The sequence below is a fragment of the Dermacentor albipictus genome, chromosome 6 (assembly GCF_038994185.2).
Source record: "Dermacentor albipictus isolate Rhodes 1998 colony chromosome 6, USDA_Dalb.pri_finalv2, whole genome shotgun sequence".
Taxonomy (NCBI): domain Eukaryota; kingdom Metazoa; phylum Arthropoda; class Arachnida; order Ixodida; family Ixodidae; genus Dermacentor; species Dermacentor albipictus.
In genome coordinates this window covers 111545574-111568584 of record NC_091826.1, presented here as the reverse complement: position 1 = coordinate 111568584, position 23011 = coordinate 111545574, and the positions used below count along the sequence as shown (strand labels likewise).

The window sequence follows — 23011 nt, the reverse complement described above, 5'->3', positions numbered from 1 at the left end:
CTGTAGTCGGCGACAGCCTAAACATGCAGCGGCAAATGCAATCGTTGTCCAACTCGAAAAGAATCTGTACAGATGCACCAGACAAATATATACCTTCGGTAACATTTTTGGGCATAAAGCCAGAGGTGAACATCTCTCAAGGTCATTGTCACAATTCAGGTCACTGTCACAATGACCGACAGACTTATAGTCATGCTAGACTATAAGGCCTCGCCTTTCAAAGGCAAATTATGTTTTAGGGGAAACCTGAATAGGAGGGTACTATTACCATGTTAACAAGGATATACCAATTAAACTGCTTTAGTAGATTGTGCTTCTGCAACAGCACCGGTGGGAACGACCCACCGTGCCTTTTGGAGCACATTTCGCACCTGGAAAAATTATGATTTACAGCAGATATCGGAGCATGAAAAATTACCATTTGGAGAAGATTTTGTAGGAGTCAACAATGATGATTCCGAATGGTTATGGGCCAGATATTATTCCTGCAAGTCAGAAATGGTTCCAGAGTACTGGCACGCATCGTTGCGAATACTCTCGAGGAAGGTAATCCACATAACTGACCACTCACAAATTACAACCACCCCGTGGCCACACTAAGCCAACTAGCATGCTCTAAAAAAAAAAAATACCGCGTGCTTCCAGTGGTAATCATCAGCCTGGTTACGCCCACTGCAGGGCAAAGGCCTCTTCCATACTTCTCCAACAACCCCGGTCATGTACTAATTGTGGCCATGTCGTCCCTGCAAACTTCTTAATCTCATCCGCCCACCTTACTTTCTGCCGCCCCCTGCAACGCCTCCCTTCCCTTGGAATCCAGTCCGTAACTCTTAATGACCATCGGTTATCTTCCCTCCTCATTACATGTCCTGCCCATGCCCATTTCTTTTTCTTGATTTCAACTAAGATGTCATACACTTGCATTTGTTCTCTCACACAATCTGCTCTTTTCTGATCTTATCCCTTAACGTTACACCCATCATTCTTCTTTCCATAGCTCGTTGCGTCGTCCTCAATTTGAGTAGAACACTTTTTGTAAGCCTTCAGGCTTCTGCCCCGTAGGTGAGTACTGGTAAGACACAGCTATTATACACTTTTCTCTTGAGGGATAATGGCAACCTGCTGTTCATGATCTGAGAATGCCTGCCAAACGCACCCCAGCCCATTCTTATTCTTCTGATTATTTCCGTCTCATGATCCGGATCCGCCGTTACTACCTGCCCTAAGTAGATGTATTCTCTTACCACTTCCAGTGCCCCGCTACCTATTGTAAATTGCTATTCTCTTCCGAGACTGTTAAACATTACTTTAGTTTTCTGCAGATTAATTTTTAGACTCACTCTTCTACTTTGCCTCTCCAGGTCAGTGAGCATGCATTGCAATTGGTCCCCTGAGTTACTAAGTAAGGCAATATCATCAGCGAATCGCAAGTTACTAAGGTATTCTCCATTAACTTTTATCCCCGAATTCTTCCCAATCCAGGTCTCTGAATACCTCCTGTAAACATGCTGTGAATAGCATTGGAGAGATCGTATCTCCCTGCCTGACGCCTTTCTTTATTGGGATTTTGTTGCTTTGCTTATGGAGGACTACGGTGGCTACATTGGAGCCGCTATAGATATCTTCCAGTATTCTTACATACGGCTCGTCTACACCCTGATTCCGTATTGCCTCCATGACTGCTGAGGTTTCAACAGAATGAAACGCTTTCTCGTAATCAATGAAAGCTATATATAAGGGTTGGTTATATTCCGCACATTTCTCTATCACCTGATTGATAGTGTGAATATGGTCTATTGTAGAGTACCCTTTACGGAATCTTGCCTGGTCCTTTGCTTGACAGAAGTCTAAGGTGCTCCCGATTCTATTCGCGATTACCTTAGTAAATACTTTGTAGGCAACGGACAGTAAGCTGATCGGTCTATAATTTTTCAAGTCTTTGGCGTCCCCTTTCTTATGGATTAGGATAATGTTAGCGTTCTTCCAAGAATCCGGTACACTCGAGATCATGAGGCATTGTGTATACAGGGTGGCCAGTTTCTCTAGAACAATCCGCCCACCATGCTTCAACAAATCTGCTGTTACCTGATCTTCCCCAGCTGCCTTCCCCATTTGCATATCTCCCAAGGCTTTCTTTACTTCTTCCGGCGATACCTGTGGGATTTCTAGACTATTCTCTCTTCCATTATCGTCGTGGGTGCCACTGGTACTGTATAAATCTCTATAGAACTCCTCAGCTACTTGAACTATCTCATCCATATTAGTAATGATATTGCCGGCTTTGTCTCTTAACGCATACATCTGATTCTTGCCAATTCCTAGTTTCTTCTTCACTGCTTTTAGTCTTCCTCCGTTCCTGAAAGCATGTTCAATTCTATCCATATTATACTTCCTTATGTCAGCTGTCTTACGCTTGTTGATTAACTTCGGAAGTTCTGCCAGTTCTATTCTAGCTGTAGGGTTAGAGGCTTTCATACATTGGCGTTTCTTGATCAGATCTTTCGTCTCCTGCGATAGCTTACTGGTTTCCTGTCTAACGGCGTTACCACCGACTTCTATTGCGCATCCCTAATGATGCCCATGAGATTGTCGTTCATTGCTTCAACACTAAGGTCCTCTTCCTGAGTTAAAGCCGAATACCTGTTCTGTAGCTTGATCCGGAATTCTTCTAGTTTCCCTCTTACCGCTAACTCATTGATTGGCTTCTTGTGTACCAGTTTCTTCCATTCCCGCCTCAAGTCTAGGCTAATTCGAGTTCTTGCCATCCTATGGTCACTGCAGCGTACCTTGCCGAGCACGTCTACATCTTGTATGATGCCAGGGTTCGCGCAGAGTATGAAGTCGATTTCATTTCTAGTCTCACCATTCGGGCTCCTCCACGTCCACTTTCGACTAACCCGCTTGCGGAAAAAGGTATTCATTATCCGCATATTATTCTGTTCTGCAAACTCTACTAATAATTCTCCTCTGCTATTCCTAGAGCCTATGCCATATTCCCCCACTGACTTGTCTCCAGCCTGCTTCTTGCCTACCTTGGCATTGAAGTCGCCCATCAGTATAGTGTATTTTGTTTTCACTCTACCCATCGCCGATTCCACGTCTTCATAGAAGCTTTCTACTTCCTGGTCATCATGACTGCATGTAGGGGCATAGACCTGTACAACCTTCATTTTGTACCTCTTATTAAGTTTCAGAACAAGACCTGCCACCCTCTCGTTAATGCTGTAGAATTCCTGTATGTTACCAGCTATATTCTTATTAATCAGGACGCCGACTCCTAGTTCTCGTCTCTCCGTTAAGCCCCGGTAGCACAGGACGTGCCCACTTTTTAGCATTGTATATGCTTCTTTTGGCCTCCTAACTTCACTGAGCCCTATTATATCCCATTTACTGCCCTCTAATTCCTCCAATAGCACTGCTAGACTCGCCTCACTGGATAATGTTCTAGCGTTAAACATTGCCAGGTTCAGATTCCAATGGCGGCCTGTCCGGTGAAGTGGACTTGAAAGCGTGGCTGTTTTTGCTTTGTACCGCTGATGTGAAGATATCGTAGCCACGGCATGAAACTGTATCTATTTCGCCGACTCTCAGATCCGACAAAATTAAGTATTTTTCCGATTAAAATGTTTTCTTCGATTGTCTGATAATTCAGAAAATATTGCGGCCCCTTCCGTGTAAGAAAAAGCCATCGGTGAATGTACAGGTATTTGCCTAAAAAATCTCAATATAACAACATTTCAATATAACGAAGCGAACTGCCGATTTTATAGACTTGTTACATCGAGGTCTAGGTACTTCCCTCACCCAGCCCATACCCATTTAGGACCCTCACCAAATTGTGGGAGAGGGAGCATTAGACACCTTGTCAAGAAAAGCAGTTGTCGTCCTGGCGAACACAAGCCCCCTTGTCAGAATGTTGGCCTGTGGTCTACATTCCGACATTCTGGCAACATTCTGTTTGATAGGTGGGCTTGCTGGTATGATGACATAATGTGGCAAACACTCGAGGCAAAGACAAGAAGTGGACAACACCGACTCTGCGCCGTCCATTTTGTGTCCAGCATTTGCACTGTCAACACTGTATTACGCTGTGCTGTGTTGTAGGGCTTGCGAACTAACTTGGTCTCGGGGCAGGAGGGACTGCAGGGCTCGGTGCCTGCTCTGGCTGTGTCGCAGCATCGACGTCTGGCTGGACCAGAGGAGCGCTAGCATCAGCGGGCAACTCGGCCTCGGGAACAACGGGCATGGCCTCCTCCAACTCGTCCTCGGCCGCCCTCCGTTCGGGCTCGGCTCCGGTTGGCGGCTCAGTCGGCCCTGCTCGAACGGCCTCGACCGGCTCACCTACGGTGGGCTCTCCCGTTCTCGGTGACTGGCTGCTCGCACGATGCGTTCGCGGAAGAGGGGGCGTCCGGCTTTCAACCCTAGAAGAGACAATCACTATTATTGTGATAGCAATCACAGTAGAACCTCGTTCATACATTTCTGCAACTTAAGTTTTCCCAGCACCAACGTTTACAATCCAGAACACAAGAAATGACGCAATAGAGTTATGCTTATCTTTCAATGGTTCATACGTTCCCGGGAAACACTATTTTCCGGCACCAACGTTCAGTATGTCACCAAACTGCGGTTGTACGAGACGTTTTCCGGCCACTAAAAATGCGCGAGGCGCGCATGATCGAGAATAGTACATAGCTGCCCACCGCAGCAGCATCACCGCAATACTCGCCCACTCGTCTCACACGAAAACGCCGGCACGCACTAAGGGCACATTCACACCGGCGACTTGAGGAGGTCGCGCGACCATTTGCGACTCGCAACCAAAAAGCGACCTTAGGCGACTGATGTTCACACCGGCAAGCCCGGCTGAGCGCGACCCGCAAGTCGCAATCCCGGAGATTATTGTTCTCAGCGAGAACTCTCGGAATCTACGCGGAATTTGAACGCGACGCTGAAGGAGGCCGGATGTAGACACACGAAAGATCACTTCCGGTGCGCACTGATTGGTTTATCAGTTTTGCGACCACGGTCGCGCGACTGAAAAATCGCGCAGAGAGCGACTGGCCCAAAATGGTCGCTTGTCAAGAAAGGCGACCGTTTGCGACCATTTGCGACTGGTCGCTTTGCGACCAACTTGGTCGCGCGACCACTGTCAGTCGCCGGTGTGAATGTGCCCTAAGTTTCTCATTTCAGTACCAGCAAATTTTCTCCGAGTTCGTTGCACGTGGCATTCACAGCTATCACCGCCAGTCCTATTGCGATAAGCATGTTCGGCTATCTGTTTCACAGCGCGTGGTGCCATTGGAAGTGTCTCAAACGCTATTAATAGGCAGTAACCGAAACGCGCCGTTGTTCCCTGCTGCAGACTGTGATTGTATATGTTTTCTGGCCGCTAGATCCCATGTGAACAAGAAAAGGCATGCGCAATCGAGAACAGCATAGTGTAGCTGCCCGTCCCATGTGAAAACGACGGCGCACAGTTTCTTATTGTGGTAACAGTAAACCTCCGCCCCGGTCATCGCACGCCGCACTCACAGCTATCGCCACCAAACCTACGTTGGGATCAGCATCTTCACCTATCTGTTTTACAGCGTGTGGCAGCGTAGTGCCATTGGTAGCGTACTGCACACTTTTAGTAGGCGATAACACAAATGCACCACCGTTCCCTGCTGCAAGTGGCACGATGTGGGCATCACATTCCGCTTTGGCGACATCTGGCGGCGCCCACCTGCTCAATTTAATTTCGGTTTCCTGTTGTCCTTTTAAAACACCACGCAATAGGGAAACAACAGAGGACGTCTCAGGCTGCCGGAGCACCACCAGCTCGATGCACATCGGTGTCTAGTGCCACAACGATCCGCACGACTCTTCGAATTACGTAGGTGTCAATAGTTGAGTCTGTCAAATTTGGATCGTACCTTTTCCCAGTTAGTATGTTTTTTTCTCGAATTTTTTTCCCCAAAACGTATGAACGAGGTTCTACTGTATATGGGCACTCCAAGCACATTTCTGCCATCGCTCGGTCATTGGCGTCGCCATGAGATCCTGTATTGACCCTTCTTGCGGAGCAGTTCGTTCTAGAGAAACGAGATGGCGCCTTCGGCGGCGCACCGCACGTGGCTTCAGCGATGTCACACAAATAAGGAACCATTATCACTTCCACCTTGCTTCTGGCGATCAACTGTCGGAAATGCAACTGAGTTTTCGCTAACACAGTGTGCTCCAATCATACCAGATTGATTCATGTAGATCGAAGACACGTGAAGTAGTTGGCTCTAAAAATAGCGACTTGCACATAAGGAAAGTAATGAATTTGTGTAGCCAAGTTCGCGGACCGTTTCTGCAACTGTCTGTGCATGTTACCGGCACCTCAAGATGTACGGCTTTCTTCCAGGATACGGAAATTCACTCATCGGCCAGCATTGTATCGCTAACCTTCAAGGTAGTATTTCAGCCCTGAAATGCCGGCAGGAGTGAGTACCGCTCGTTAAACAATCACAAAGGAAGTAGCGCTGCTTTCTGTCCTAGTGTGTTTCGCACACAGCATCTACACACATCTACCCCAACTGGCACAGAAACTTACGTCCAACCTATCACCAACGTGTGAATAAGTGAATGGAGAATGGACGCACACTTAATTGACGTGCATGTTGCACAATAAATGACAGACTACACCGATAGCGCACAAAGCGTCGAAGTTGAATGTTTCGCGATGTTCCACAAGAACAAGTTACTAGTGATAATACATCTTACCTACAAAGTATTACATACAATGTACAAAATGGCTGTGTTTCAAGCTTTGCATGCAGCGAGAACAAATCTATTGGAATAGAGCACATCCGCAAACGATTAGGCAGAAATAATCGGGTAGAGACTGCCCCAAGAAAATTTACCAAGTCAGAAATGTGACAAACTGCTTCTTCAAAATATTTCCCAAGTAAAGAACAAAGAGCAAAACACAGTAATCCTGATTCAATTCATTAGCAGAAAGTTTGGATAGCTTGGAATACATATCTAGCCTCACTTTTAAAACAAGCACAATACATATATACGCTGTTCATGCCATTTGGCTTCCGAAGCGTATTTGCATGTTCTCTCAAGCTGTGGCCAAAGCTTTGTCGTTCACCCAGTCGCTGTATACAATATCTCCCGAAACACAAGTTAACTAAGGCACACTGGCATCATACACACCCACTGTAAATGCGGAGGCAACGGAGGCAGTTTTGAGGCAAGCAATAGATGCATCACCACATGATCAAACACGGCAGCACTCACGGGGTTGCTGCAAAAAGGGTCAATAAGGACCAAGGGCGATAACACAGTCGCCAAGCACCTTATACTGTATGTGCGAGTGAAGGTGTGCGAGGGGAGCTATGAGCACAGCAAAGGGATGAGACACACGTGTAGGCCCCGTGAATTCAGCTGTAAGTTGAAGGGTGGTAGCCGCAGAGTTCGGGGCATCGTAGGCGCCAAAAGTGGAAGTAGTGGAGGCTATGTAAACATCCAAAATAAAATTTGAAAATGCACCCGGTGACCTTCAGTAGGAGGAGCGTTGTGGGCTTGGCCCGATGCGCCGTAACATTCGTAGTGTATGGCACTAAAGAAGGAGTGGAAGCACCACGGATGGGATCAAAGGTGATCTTTTATTGTCAATAACTCCGCTTCTTCTGAACGCAAAATAGTACTTATGCTGTAATGTATGTGTGAAATAGGCTATTTTAACATAAAATGCACTTCTCAGCTTCCATAGCGTTTCAGGGCGCCTTTAACAAGGGCACATGAAAAAAAAAAGCAATTTTTCAAATAAAATGACTTCATTAAAGCGAGTTTCCTGAACCAATTTTGTTCAGACCCATGCACCTAATAGAAAAAATACTGAAAGAAAAAAAGCTAGGTTTGTTCTTAGTGGTTGTTTAACTGCCACAACTGTTACTACTACTTATCACCCGAGTCCTAGCTGAAATAAGACTAGAACTGCAAAAGCAAACAAGGATGCAGAAAATTGGAAAGATACTGCCATGGCTGTCCTTACCGCATTTCTTTTTGCATCCTCATATGATTCTTTGTTCTAGCATAGGATGTCAAGCTGTACGAACTAGTTTTCCCAACTGAGGATGTCTTACCTGGGGATGGGTGAGATGGGCCGGGCAAGTTCTTCCACAGTTGCTTGTGGAGAGGCGGCTGTCAATCCAGCATCAGGTGCCTGCTCTCCTTCGTGTAGTGCCATCAGCTTGTCCAGCTCATCCAGAATGCTTCCTCCATCTTCAACCTGCGGAGAGGACACGTGGGACATGGCAACACATGTGGCGCACTCTGATCACTGCACATGAATGCGTGCCGGCTCGAACCACCGGAGTAAATCAATGTGATACAATGCTGTAAAACAATGCATCAGCCATAGCGGACAAAGCTCTACGGGAGCTAAAAAAATGTTGGAGTCTATGTGAAGTGAAGCCTTAGTCAAGCAGTGCGTAGTAAACCGAATACAACAGTCATGCATATTATTGTGCTTACTTTCATCATATGCAACTTGTTATCTCCTGCAATGCTTCCGTTTATTCACCACTTAGGTCCCAACTCCAATACTGTGCAATTTTAACGTTTATAAACTGCACCACTGACAAGTTACGCTGAAATGCAAAAATCATATCAGGCAGATGCAGTGTGAGACCTTTATGCAGTGATGTCCCGAGGATGAAGGCAATGTGTGACGTTTATTGAGGAAGGAATGGTGATGACAGGTGTATGCACAGAGAACCATCACTAAAGCTAGCTCATTTAATGATCCAGTACTTATTGTGTCACAGTGGCACATCTCCCATTCTGGAGGATTGGCCAAGAATGGACAGACATGCAGTGGCATGTATCGTATGACTAAATCGCATAAAATCAGGTAACTCGAGGCACCTGCTGAACATACACTACTCATTAAGGGGATGGTCTCCTTTAGAGGTACGTACAAGCCAACATTATAGACCCTTTTTATGTTTACAAACAGAGTTCCCAAAATGCTTCCAGTTAAGTCCTCTGAACAACACAAGTTACAAAAGCCTATAAATACACAGATCTCTACAGCTGGCACCAGTTTTGCAGCAGAATTAGAGAATGTTTGAAAATTGAACTTTTTTTGTCATTACATTTAAGCCTCGATAAAACGAAGTCAGAAAAATCGGCAATTTACTTCATTATATGGAAATGTCTTTCAAGTTAGACCTTTCTTGCAAAGAAGTACAGTCGCACATCGATTTTTCTTAGCCGTAAAGGGGTTGCTGAATTTCTCAAATTATTGGACAACTGAAAAAAATTCGCACCTCCACGTGAAAGCCGAACCGCCGACTGCGACAGCAGATCAGTGGATAGCTGTACGAAGTAATGATAGTAGCTTATCAGCCGTATAAACTTGTATAAACATTCGCTTATAAACTAAATTAATAATGATAGAATGTGTAAGCATGACTGAAGAATGACATAGGAAGAAATAGACACAAAAAGACAGCGCTGTCTGTGTGTGTCTGCTTCTTTCTATGTCCTTGTTCGGTACACATTCTATCCTGGATTCAAACTAACTAGCCCGCCAATGCGTTTTAACTAAATTAACAAGCACAGTGTCACTTGACCACAGGCAAACATGAACAACGCAGAAACTCGGAAACTTGCTGTCGAAATTCTGGAGTGAGGAATCGCAGCAGCAGCAAGCGAATCGACCTTCATGGATCTCTTGTTTCAACACCGACGAAAGGTCGAAAGCACACCTCTCCTTTAAATCGCAAAAATAAAGTTTATCACCACCACCGTCACGTGGCCAACGGCGTAGTAGACGTCGCGGTTTACGCTGTACGGAGTGGCAGGCGAGGAGGCACCGTAGGAGCTGCTGCAGAAGAATGCCTCTCCTCCCTCACCTGACCCCCCTGCTACGCGTGGCACAGAAGAGGGCACGCATCAGGGCTGCGTTCCACGCTCGCACACACGAGATTGAAAGGTGTTCACCCGCTCACCCTCCCATGCTTTCACTCGAACATACAGCATACGGCGCGCGGCGACGGTTTAGCGCCCTTCGGCTTTATACAGAACCTCGCAGCAACGGCAGAAATGCAGCTGGAGTGTCCATAAATTGCTATCACAATAAAAGCAAATTTGAATGAGAAAACAGTTCACTTGGTTAAATTTTCGAGTCGGCGACAAACGATACGATTTCGTGCCACGTACGTCGACATCTTCACATCTGCAGTACGAACTGCGCGAAGCCAGCCACTCTGTCGTGTGCTCTCTGACCCCGCGGCTGATAGCGTCGGCCGCACTGGGACGACGCTATTGGGAAAAGCGCCGTCAGCAGGGAGCGAATGCTTGTTCTGCCTCTCACTCCAATGGGTAATCGAAACTCGAGATTGCACAACCTCAAATACTAAATGCGCAGGAAAACAGTTTACATGGTGCCACGCCGTCTCAGCTGTGCTTACTGCCATGCGCAGCCAAGGCCGAGAGGCGTGCCAACTTAAACCCCGCCCCGTCGCGCGCGGTAACGCGATAAAGCGCGCGCGAGGGGGCGGAGTTTAAGTTCCAGTAGCACCTTTTCAGTCGTCGTTGCTGCTGTCAAAAGCTCAGCTGTGGTCTTCAGGGGGTTGCTGATCAGTTCGGAAAAAAGTTCTTGTATTACGCCCTGTATCAGGAAACTGACTTTTTCTCCTCAGACATTTCCAGGTCAGCGTGTCGGAAAAGATGGGTCATCTCTTCCGCGAAGATGACGATGTTCTCATTGGGCAGCTGCCCTCGGATTTCCAGCCGAGCTTGCACTCGCTCTTTGCGCACGACACTCATGAAGGTCTGTAGGAAGTAGCAGCAAAACAGGTCCCATGTTCTTATGGTGGTGTCTCGATTCTTGAATCTCGTCCTGGTGGTGTCTTCCAATGAGAAGAAGACATGGCCTAGCTTGTCGTCGCTGTTGCAGTTGTTAAACATAACGACGCTTTCGTATGTTTCCCGCCAGTTTTCCAGGTCTTCATACCATAATCCTCAGAAGGTCAATGGCTCCCTGGGCTGTTGCAGCGAAATGGGTGACACTGGGGCTGCCATTGTGCTTGTTGACTTGGCCACGGTTTTTCCAGTTTTCTCAGGTAGAAGTCCATACTCCAGGGGCAGGTTTTGTAGCCTGCAGCTTGCTCGATGGTCCAGGCTGGTGTTGTCTTCGGTGTGTGGGCTTGACGGCGGCGTCCGGTACATGAACACAAAAGCACCTCCACCAGATGTCACATTGTAGTGACAAAGAAAACAGTAACTATGAATGACAAAACTAACTTTTTATTGGGCGAGCCAGTGCCCACAAAAGCAGGTTACACTCAAAGCACAACGATAGCGGCGAACACAGTCAGCGGTCCCCAAAACCTGATCTGCGGGGCAAGCGCGTTGACTTTTATACGTGAGTCATCAAAGATTCCAGAACAATCACTGGTGCCTGTGTGTCTTCTAGAAAGTACTACACAATTCGCATCACGATACAATCAGATTACGCAAAGTTCAGTGACAACATATGTTATAAAACTAAGATAAGTCAGCATGACAGGGTAGCCATCCTTGTTTTTTCTCACTTCCTCTTCTTCCACCTTACACACCCCCCTTCTCTTAAGTCTCACCCCTCCTGGGGTCATACGGAAGCATGTTGCCTCACAGCTGCAACCTCTAATTGCCTACAACTCACATACCCAACAGTCTTGACTATGCCTTGCTGCACACGCGTTTTCACAACCTGGAACGGACCAAGAATGTTTATGTCCGTTCCTGGTAGTCCCTTTCAGACAAGAACACAGTCGTTTAACTGGATTTCAGGTATATGTCCACAATGTCTCTTCTCGAACTGGCATTTCATCGCTTCATGATGCCTGCTGCACTCCACGATGGTTTTTGTTCTTTCCAGTAGCTAAGTTTGCCTGAAATTCCAAGCTCCTAGTCGGTAGACAGTTTAAGCATTTTACCATACTTGGTGAAATCTGAGCTACATCGAAAGCTTGTAGTACGTGTCCTGTTACGGTGTGCAAAGCCTGCTGCTAGGCAGAACTTCCATCCTCCTCGGAAATTTGGGTACATTGACATAAACGCCTTTGTGCCACGGATCTCCGCCAATCCACTGGCTTGGAAGTGATATGGAGAACAGCACCGCAGCGCAACCCTGCGACTGTCTGCCCACAGCTGAAGCTTGTTGCTCATGAATGCACGCTCATTGGCAGAGACTATGACCAACTTCGAAAACATCACTCGGTCAAGAAGGGCAATAACACTATTTGTATCTTCTTTTCAAAGGCCTGCAGCTACCATTTTTGTGCACTGGTCAATTGCCACCAGAAATGACTGTGGTTGGCACACGCCTTCAACTCGGAAAAAGGAAAAGATCCAAAGCACCATAATGTGAAGCCTGTGTTCATCTCGAACGGCAGGCTGAAATCAGGTAGAGTTAGTACTGGTTTAGACGAGATGCGGTTCACTAGTTCTTGACAGACTACTTCACAATCATCGGACTAAATAAACGAACAAACTTCTTTTGTCAGCTAAGTCCGGCATTTTGTCATCGTTGCAAAATCCTTAATGAAGGCCCTGACGTGGCTTGCTAGTCCAAGGAAAGCTAGCAGCAACTAAAGGTCATGCGGCTTTGTAAGTGTGGAAATTCAATGTACAGACTCTTGTTTGCTACTTTTGATAGCACCGTCAAACCCTCTACCGAAAAAAAAAAAAAAAGACCTTTAGCTGAAAGAAATCACTTTTTTTTTTCGTTTATCTTCAGATCGGGATTGCTGCATGCTTGTAAGACCTTCGCCAGGTGTTCAGTGTGCTCGTGCTCAGACCTCGAACACACGATGATGTCATCAATGTAAACATTGCGAAGAATTCCGATATATGGCTTTAGAACATTGTTCATCATGTATTGAAACCGTGCGAGTGAGTTCTTCCAGCCAAAGGGTAGTCTGTTATATTCATATATGTCGAATAGTGTCACAAAGGCAGAAAACTTTTTAGTCTCCTCTGACAGTGGCACTTTCCAGAAGCTTTTCCACAGGTCCGACCAAGAAAAGATCTTACAGCCCCCAGTTTCATTGATGATTTCGTCATAAGTGGCATAGGAAATAAAAAAAAGTCAGTCTGTTTGTTGACCTGCCTGTAATCAGTACCGAGACTAAATCTGCCATCTCCTTGAGGAGCAATGGCGATCGGAGAAGCAAAGGCAGAGGTTGACGGGAAGATTACACCAGCATCAAACATCTATATTTCTTCCTTTAACCAATGTTTCTTCACTTGCGACATATTGTAGGTCTTGCGTTTCACTAGTCTTGTTGTGAAGTTCAAATGATAGTTCAAATTTTGACGTAGCCTTTCGACAGCCCCCGATGCACACTAGCCCTGGATACAGCTTGATAACATCCACCACTGTAGTGGGCTTCCGCTGAAGTTCAGCAAGTGAAACTGGAGACATTTGGCGGTGATCCCGAGTGATGACTTCCCCCATCCCAGTAGAGATTAAGTCGCACCTTTTGCATGACTTGGCAAGACAAGAGCAAGTGACATTTTACTTCATCGAGTATGAGAGATTTAGTTAAGGTGCCTTTTCCTTCGTATTTGATCAACCCTTCTACCCACTCATTGTACGTCTGTTTCCTGCCATCGTAACCATACGCCATCACAGGACTATCTTTCTCGATACTTAGGTTCGGAATTTCGCTCTTCTTTACAACTATTATCGAAGCTCCACTATCTACAAAAGCACTGACGTCCCTCCTATTTGCTTGCCCAGAAATGTACACAAGCTTCACACAATCAGTAAGGAAAGTGGTCTCTTGAAATGAGAGAGGGTGACCTCCTGATGTCCAACTTGGTGACATTTTTATAGTAGAGTCTGTGATCTTCATCGCATGAAGTATTGTAGCTGTTAGAAGCACTCTCTTGATGGTGTAGAGTGAATAAATCTTTCATATTTTTAGGCAAGTGATCAACAGTATGCGGCGTTCGTGGTGCATGTATTTCGCCAGTCCTAATATAATCAGAAGTACGAGCAACAAGTCCAATAATGCGAAGTCACATGTAGCAGCCTTCTTTTCTTAAAGTATTATACCGAATGCCAGAATTATATTTGAAGGCTATAGCGCTGTCTCAGCTTTGGAGCTTATTCTCGGAGAAACACGTCAAAAAGCTGTCTCTCCACTCAGCCCACAGATGGTGCGCACTTTCCGTGATTCTCAAGTCATTCCAGGTTTTTGCTATGTCTCGTACGCGTGAGCGCATATTCGTAACATTGTCAAGGTTTTCTCACCAACTATTCTGGTCGCACGCATACTAATGGGAACTATGCAAGGCTTGAGCGTTTGCAGGTGACGAATCGTCATAAACATACTGTTTTACCATTTCCAACGATGACTTCAGGGAATGCTGGAAGTTTCCTGCCACGAGCTCTAGTATTTATTGCTGGTGTTCACTGTTTCTCCGCTCGATTTACATTATATAATGGAAAATGTATTGTGCACTCTCATATTTTCAGCCTTGTTCACTCATGCTGGTCGTGCACGCTTACATTATACCACCAACAGCAAAAGGTTGTTCGTGAGCATTATGAACAAGAGATCCGTGCTCACCCATAACAGCAAACCGTCCTCCATGGGAAAAGTGTGCCTGTCGCTGTCCACGCAGATATCAATAACGTCCAAGCACATGGCTATTGGCAAAACAAAGCAGATGAGGTGCACAACACAGGTTCCTGTCCTGTCCTTGACTGTGCCACATTTGTAATGAAACTGCGATAACAACTCGCGTTGCACGTACAATCAGATTGCACAAGGTTCGGCGACAACATACAATAGAGAGAACCATCGACAGCATTCGAGAAACTTCCGATACTTGCAGACGCGTCCTGCACTGGGCGATAACATTTAACCTTTGTTAGCTAGTGAAAAAGCGGTCACACGAGAAAGATAAACACATGTCAATATTGGGGGTTAACTGTATTTGTACTAAGGGTTTGAAAAGCCTGCGAATTATATATTTTTTTATGCAGATTTCAAACATGTCATTAGTTTGTGTGCAACCACTACTGTCTCGAGTTATCAGAATTGCAAGGAATCAAACCCACGCCCAGCTGACTTATGCCACAGCCACTGTGTCACCACATGAGATTACGTATTCCACAACTTGGGGTGGTAATGCTGATAGCAAACACAAGACATTAATGCAATTACTCATCCTGCAAGTGCTTGTATGTCATTGTGCAAAAGAACAAGAACATGAACTCTGCCCCTGAGGAACAGAGAGCTGTTTTCAGCCATACGATGGACCAGCTAATGGCCTTGTGCACAGACACACAAGCCAGCCAAGTTTAGATTCGTGCTGCCCTAAACATGCGATAACGCTCTATGTAACGATAGAAAATTGAGAACAGCACGCACAGAAGGCAATTGTAGGAGCCAAATGCAGGAAGTTTCCATGCAAAACTAACTGCGAATGGAACAGGCAGCCAATTGCTTTAGCTCGTTCCCATTTAGAGTACTCTTTTTACCATCAGTGTATGGCACCCTCCCTACCAACTTACCTAACCAGGAGACTAACAGATGGCAGTGCAGTATGTGCTAAGCAGAGAGCATGACATTTCTAGAAGCGTTGAAACAATGTCAAATCATAATGCATTCCGGCACAAATGCGTGCGTTTGGCAAGCACAGTGATGCATGATGACCGTTCCAAAACCAACAGTCAACTTAATCAGCTGAACTCGTCAGTAATGTACAGGCGCTAACAAAGAGAGCTAGTTGGCTTAGCGTACTATATACAGGGTGTTTAAGCAGACACTTTCAAAAATCTTTAGAGGTTGCCTGTGGCAGATATCACAATTCTAGTTCATGAGCAGCTCTACTTGACGAGACGGACATTACTTGCAGAAAAATTTGAAATGCATAATCGACTAATCAACGAAAATTCCCTAATGGCCCATATTGGAATTTACAAATTCTAGCCATGGAGTTGGTTAGCAAGGTGGATCTACTTGGAACGAATTCTCGGAACGTCACCAGTTTAGAGACATGAATTCCTAAGCTTTGGGGAGAAATGCATTGATGTTCCAGTTAATTTGTTAACAAAACGTCATTTTGTGCATTAAAGCACACAAGTAACTGGAACGCCAATGCATTTCTCCGCAAACTTCAGGAATTCATGTCTCTAAACTGGTGACGTCCGGAGAAGTCGCTCCAAGTGGATCCACCTTGCTAACTCCATGGCTAGAATTTGTAAATTGCAATACGAGTCATAAGGTAATTAGTTCAAAAGCTAATTTGTGAATTTTTAATTAGCCGATTTTGCATTTCAATTTTCTGTTCAAGTGGCATCCACCACTTCGAGTAGACCGGCTCATGAACTATAATTAAGCTACCAGCCACTGGCAACCTTTAAAACATTTTTAAAGTGTTTGCAAAAACACTCTGTATAAGCGATATAGGCGCCGTGCACGCCGACGGACGCGCCACTGGTGGCGGCCTTGCGCAAAACACGCGGGAGAGGACCCTGGCGCACGCCGTAGTTTGTTGTGTCGTTGATCGTGCTTCTCTGTCTTATTCACGTTTTCAGAGCAAGATAGGCAACACCATTCGTACGTGTGGGGTGGCCAAAGCTTCAGGGAATGTCGAAGAAGAATTGTTGCAGGGCGGGGGGCTCAAATATCGGTGAAAATGTGCCGGGGATACGATTCTAATCATTCCCGGCAAAGCCTCATCAGCGGTAGCAACGGTAGCAAAAATTGATCGTCGCTTCAAAGGGAAATTTCTTGTTCTCATCCTTCCCTTTGTCTTGTCGGTGGTTTTTTACCCTCGATCATAGTTAGATGCGTGAGCAACGAAGTTCGTCTGCAGTGCAGCATGAGGTTTAAAGGCATTTCGGTAAAGTTCGGAATGCTGTTTGCCGCTTATATTGTTTTCCGCTTCTTTACCGCGTTGCGCTAGCTAGGCAGCATGACTGCACGAGCGCATTGCGTTGTATGTTAAAGCTACTGAAGTTTGCAAGAACTGAAATGGTTGGTTTCATGTGGCGCGGTAAATACTCGCACCAGCTGTCGCGCACTTAATGTTTTTACATTTATTTTCTGCGTGGCTTTGCACATGTTAAACTGTTGCTAGTTGCTCCATGCATAACTCTTGTCGATTATTTTGAGCTGCGAAGTTTTCACCCTGCCTTGCTTGTAAAGGGTATAAATCACGCTGTCTTATCGGAATGATACCAAGGAAGTGCTTCTTTAACAGCTTTATTCTGTTCGCCCGAGGGCATCTTAGATATTGTTTGCGTTTTTGGAAATGTGTTTAGAAAATAGGTAGTTCAGGGCGAGAATTGCTAACAGCAGATGCATATGGTATTTTTGTTCTATTTCTCACTGAAAAGTTCGCGTCCCGTTTGGGAAGTCATCACACCTCGATGCTGCCTGAGCAAATTTTACACGCCGAGTGATTTGTTTGTTTACAACGTAGCGCCTTCTTGCATGTGAGTTTTGTACTCAACTGAATTCTTTTTTATACTTACGCTGCAGACGACTAAACCGGGCCTTGCCGCCAGCGCTCATCTACTTTGACTGGCGCTGTTCTGCCTTTAAATATATCATGCGGCACTTATCTCTAGTAATATAAGATAGTGCTGAAAAATTAGTCAGTCTTTAGCTTTGTCAGTTTCCAAGCAGCTCCATTGGGGAATTTAAGAGTGCACAAACTGCAGCGGGAACGGTAGTTCATCGGCGTATGCAGCAGAATTGCATCGGCGGTAAAGCACTAACAGGCGCTTTTATTAACCCGTGTGTTTGGTGACTTAGTTGGCTAGTGTACGCGTTTCCATCAATAAATTGGCAATTACTCTGCTTGAAGCAACTTCGACGGCGCTTATTCGGCGATGTCACATGTATTCATCGGCAGAAAAATCACAACGGCATATGCAGAGATTGTACCGTGCGGATTTGTTTGATATAAGTCTGCACTAACGACGGGTGCTTATTATTCAGGTACAAAAGCAGCATTGCGGCAAGGGTAGAATAAAAAAAGAACCATCGAGAGATCGCATCACTCAACGAAATTTATCGGCTAGTGAACATGAGCCCCACGTCACGTAAGTGGGGTTCATGGCATTTATCTGCGGGACACACCTTGCACATATGTGGACCATGTTGTCCCAAACACCGGTAACATCGTGTTCATACCCGCTCGCACAGAGGTCAGCATCTTCCCTACAGCTGTCACAGCAGAAGCAGCAGCCTGGCACACGAACAAAGGAGAAATCGCAGCCGCGAACTTCAGCCATCCTTGCTGCAAAGGGTTGTCATCTGCTACTGCTCCCGCATGTACTGTTGGAAGCGTCCGCTAGGTGGCTTTCAGTGGCGCCTCTATAGGCGGTGCACGAGGCGTATAGAGCCGATACCCAAAGACTTTCTAACACTCGTATCCCCCATCATATGTTTTAATGTTAGATGAACGAGGATAACATGCATTAGTCAAATGCCCTTCATGATGTCATGAGGAATTTATTTGACAAGTGTCACAGCACTCACCCAACATAAGCTGTATTCTGGCTATCTAAAGATTTGGCTATAAAGGCTGCATGGTCCGCCTGTGTGGTGAACATTTTCCTTTTCAATTTTCGCCCCATCACCGACAGGTACTGCCTGTGTGCTAGTAAAACCATTTGACGACCAGAACCTGTCCTGCCTTCTTCATGTTGTGTGCTTCTACTTTTCCAGAGCTGTGAATACGTCAAACTACTAAAACCAACTAGCCCGGCTTTCTGCCTTAACTACTACTCCCAGGACTTCCTCAACCGAGGTGAAATGACACTTGCCTCCACAGGGATCGCATCTCTCTCCAGGGGGTCGTCCTGCGTCATGGGAACTTCTTCGCGGAGTGTGATTGTCTCCACGTCCACCGTGAGCCCAAGTGCCCCCGCAGCTTCATCACCTGAAGGCAACATCAGTGGACAAAGTCGGTGCTTAAGAGGAAATGCGACCTCAGAACAAGCAATGTAAATGCACGGATTGTAGAAACCATTTCGTTCGGCATTCACTGCACCCAATTTGGCGAGGTTTGCTGCATGTTATGTTTCCCACAATAATTACCGGAAAGTGCTGCAATCAGTCAGCTACCTCAGCTGGAAATGGCTGGCAGCATGTATTTGTTTATTCTATCATTGTGCTAGCAACTTAAGACATTCTTGTGCTGTCGCATACTTGTTATGCTTCATCTTTTTAATAAAAGAAAAAATCACCTTCTTTCGAAACACATGAAGGCAATGAGATCCTGTATACATAAATTATTATGGCAAACGTTTGCATTTCTAATGCACGATTTTGCTGAACATGCTTGATTTGCAGAGCCATACAACTGTTTGAAGCCAGAAAACTATGTTTAGTCAAGTCCATGTATTAACCATTATATTTCGTTGCTGGCTGAACCAGCATACCTGCAGCTCCCATAGACATTAGCACCAAAGTTCCCTCGTGTAAATGTTTTTTTTTTTCTACATTTGTTCCATATAAAAGAAAAAGTTCATCTACCAACTGTAGAGAGTAGATATTTTATTTAAATTACCGATAGTTGTTACAGAAATTGCGACAATTGCAAATAAAAAATAACTCAAGCATCAAGCTGACAATGCTAACTCAACAATAAACAACGCTATTGCACATCTGTGAACTGCCCTACTGTTACATCTAACGCAGACAAAATTGATGCCTCATGTGCCATTGTGAAACATAATACTCGTGAGCAAGACTTTTGGCGGCCCCCAAAACATTGCTGCTAGTTCAGACAAAGCGGTAATATCGTGCACCAAATTTATCCGTTTCAGATGCTCTGGCAGGTGCAGTTTAAAGAACTACGATATCTGTTTTTCATGCAGACTTTTAAATTTCTAAGCTTCTTTCTTCAAGCTATTTTGTATATAATCAGATTTTGGCTATTTTCATTAAACTATAAGGCCCCCAAAACAAGTATCTCCGTCCAAGTGAATAGATACTATTCAGCTGTTCTGTTAACTCCAACAAATTTCACTCACATCAGTACAGTACTTGAACAATAAAAGCATTTCTGTGCCTCACGTGTATATCTGAATAGGGGAATTGGCTAGTTCTCCTCAAGCAAAAGCCATAACAAAAGATCATTAGGCTACGGATAACAATGAAAAATACCACATGCAAAACAAAGCAGAAAGAAAACAGGAAAGTAAACTACAGGCACATTCCATAGGTAAATCCAGAGCCATTTTTTGTTCCTCTATGTGCAAGGAATGTGTGCAAATTCCTATTCTGGATTCAGGGCAATAAGAGAGTGCATGCTTTTCCAGTTTGGATCAGTTATGCTCCCCTTCTGTTACATCCACAGGACCACCACTTATATCTCTACGCATCACATGACCTGGTCAACTCAAGCCTCCCAATCTCAGCTCGGCAATCGTGTTACTCGTCTTTTGCTCTCTTATCTATACTGTCCTTTTCCTGTCTTCCAAAAGTTATGCCCATCAGTCTTGGTTTCATCACGATTGTTGCATCTTTGGCTTCTTATGTACTTTTTGCTATTCTCCAAGCTTCTACTTAGGAATCGAGAATGCCTGCTATATGTGTTCCAAGTTTCCAACAAAGTTTTATTTGTCTGTAAACTTAAAATACCTGGTTTCATTACTAATACCGCAGTGCGTTTCTTGTGTTGTAGCTCTGTCATGTTCACTGCACTGATGCATAAGATACATGTTTTTGTTGTGTTCTTAATTGCTAATTGACAGTTGTAATTTATGTTGCTGTATGTACCCACTCCTGCTTGGGCCCGAATAGGGCCTGCAGTATTTGTAAATAAATAAAAAAAAGATACAAATTCAGTTTCCAACAAATAGCAGCTGCTGTCAACGCCTTTCTCATGTCTGTAGGACAGACGTGCCAATATTTTGCATGTGCGAGAAGACCACCATTTTTTTTGTGAGCCTGTTTTCTTGTTGGTACGTCGTGCACGATGCCGTCCTGTCTCTCGCACATGCTGAACCTTTGTCCGAGCCATTAAGCGGGCAACACACCTGCCGGCAAGTCGGCAGTCAAATCCTCGGGAGCCGCGACGGGGTGGGACACCTTGCCAAAGTCGTGCGGCACGTCAGATGTTACGGTCACACCCTTCCGACGCTTAGCTTTTGGCAAACTGCACGGAAAGATCCACACAAAACACCATTAATTGGAGACCAATCTCTCTGCCGCAGTAAAACAGTGCAAAAGACAGAAAAAAACAAGTACAGTCAAACGTCGTTATAACCATATCGCATCCAACACAAAAATACCTTTTATTGCACCTTATAGTAGTTATGAGCATATACTCATTAAATGCTGATATCGGCAAAAACACTTCACATATACTTCACAATATCCAATAATTTGCAATATCCATGTTATTTGTACCAAGGTTCAGCTGCAAAGAAATGTGCTGCATTGCTGAAAGGAAAGGTTATACATGTATCAACTTTTAAATTACTGTACCCCTAATATCCTACAGATATACCAGTATGGTTATCACTGTAAGCAATCTTGGGAGGCACAGTGACACAGAAGAACCCTCACTAAAACAAAAAGATGCATATTAACGCAAACACAATAAATGCAAGCTAGAACAGTCAAAATATGAAGCACTGGATTAGATATAACATGAAGTTAATAAACTGTGAAGTCAATGTGAATCGAGGGTGTGACTCCCATGCGCTGTAATGCTACCAGCAAGCTGGAACATCTCTTTCCAAGATAGGAGCTTCAAGTTGCAAAACATTCGATTTCCATAATTGAACCTAACGGGTTCAATGAAATTCGGCGAGTTATCCATGGTGTCGAATTAGGCAACAGGCAGGAAAACGCACCTAAATGTACAAGTGGTTCATTTAGCAGTACTTGCCCAGACCGAAACACGTCTCCGAATCGAACACACACTCAATTTTTATGAATTCAAAGTAGAAAACTAATGTACGCATGATATTAGAGCTCCTAATCAAAGTAGACATTGAATGCGCACCCATTTGTTTAGCGAGAAAAATGCAGTGGGCCTCCAATATTGTAAATTAGAAAAAGTTGAAACCTATAAACTTCACCTTTACAGAATGAAAATTTATTTACTTAAGGAGGGTCGTGGCATTCAATAACGACTTTCTTAATTCTTGGTGGATTTTTAAGAAAATTGGTAGACTTATCAGCAACGTTTCTGTGATACTACTTATAAATTTCACAAAGATATTTTTAGAACTTTTTATGTATAATATTTTTCTCCTTCAGGCCTTGTTCCGAGCCTGAATCACTTAAAAGATATGATAGAACAGGCGCGCAAGGCACTGTGCATTCTAAGATGAATGGTTGAGGTCGTGACATTCTTAGATACATATTTCTATTTGCCATGCAATTTTTTTAGTTCTCATACTTTAAGAGGTGACTGACTGTACCACAAGTGTTAAGGCTGTGAGCAAGTAGCCAAATCATTAATTGTAGTAAAGTCAAACTGCAAAACCAAGAATGTCATGCCCTGGGCAGTACATTTAGGAATACAGTGATAAACACGGAACTGAAATAGACCTAGTGGTCACGAAGAAATCAGTGGTACAAGCAAAGCAGGAAGCAAGAAAAGTCATTTTGAGAAAAAGGCTTTCAAAGTTTTACCTTAGATTTTACATTATCAAAAGGCACCGGGGTTGTAGTCTTGTGTCCTTTTCAGTCTTTGCCTTTGGTTTGATGTGCCTTGCTTGAATTTTTTTCCCGCAAGACATCCTTTTCCGCTGCTCTGCGAAGAGCGTGTTGTCCCAGTTGCAGTCCAAGTGTTGCACAATACTCAGCATACGCACGGCGGGCCCCAGCACTGTATTTGCAGACTGCCTCATGGTCAGCTGTCTCTGTCGCAACTAATGATGCGTTTTTATCTTTTGGCAGCAGTGACCATACGACCGAATGAAGGCTTTCGGCAGCATTTTGGGTTTTGCTCCCTAGGCAACGGCTGAGGAGCTGCATGTCAGAAAGGC

At 44.8% G+C, this 23011-nt stretch overlaps 1 protein-coding gene across 1 annotated transcript in view; it reads right to left on the bottom strand.

Annotated features, from left to right (window-relative positions):
- Nucleotides 1-23011, bottom strand: part of LOC135913306 (double-strand-break repair protein rad21 homolog) — a 101399-nt gene that overhangs the window by 41370 nt on the left and 37018 nt on the right. The window contains exons 6-9 of the mRNA XM_065445897.1: nucleotides 21047-21165; nucleotides 18827-18942; nucleotides 8124-8269; nucleotides 4120-4421 (exon numbers count right to left, since the gene is read on the bottom strand). Of these exons, the coding sequence (XP_065301969.1) occupies nucleotides 4120-4421; nucleotides 8124-8269; nucleotides 18827-18942; nucleotides 21047-21165 (683 nt within the window). The remainder of the gene's footprint in view (nucleotides 1-4119; nucleotides 4422-8123; nucleotides 8270-18826; nucleotides 18943-21046; nucleotides 21166-23011) is intronic.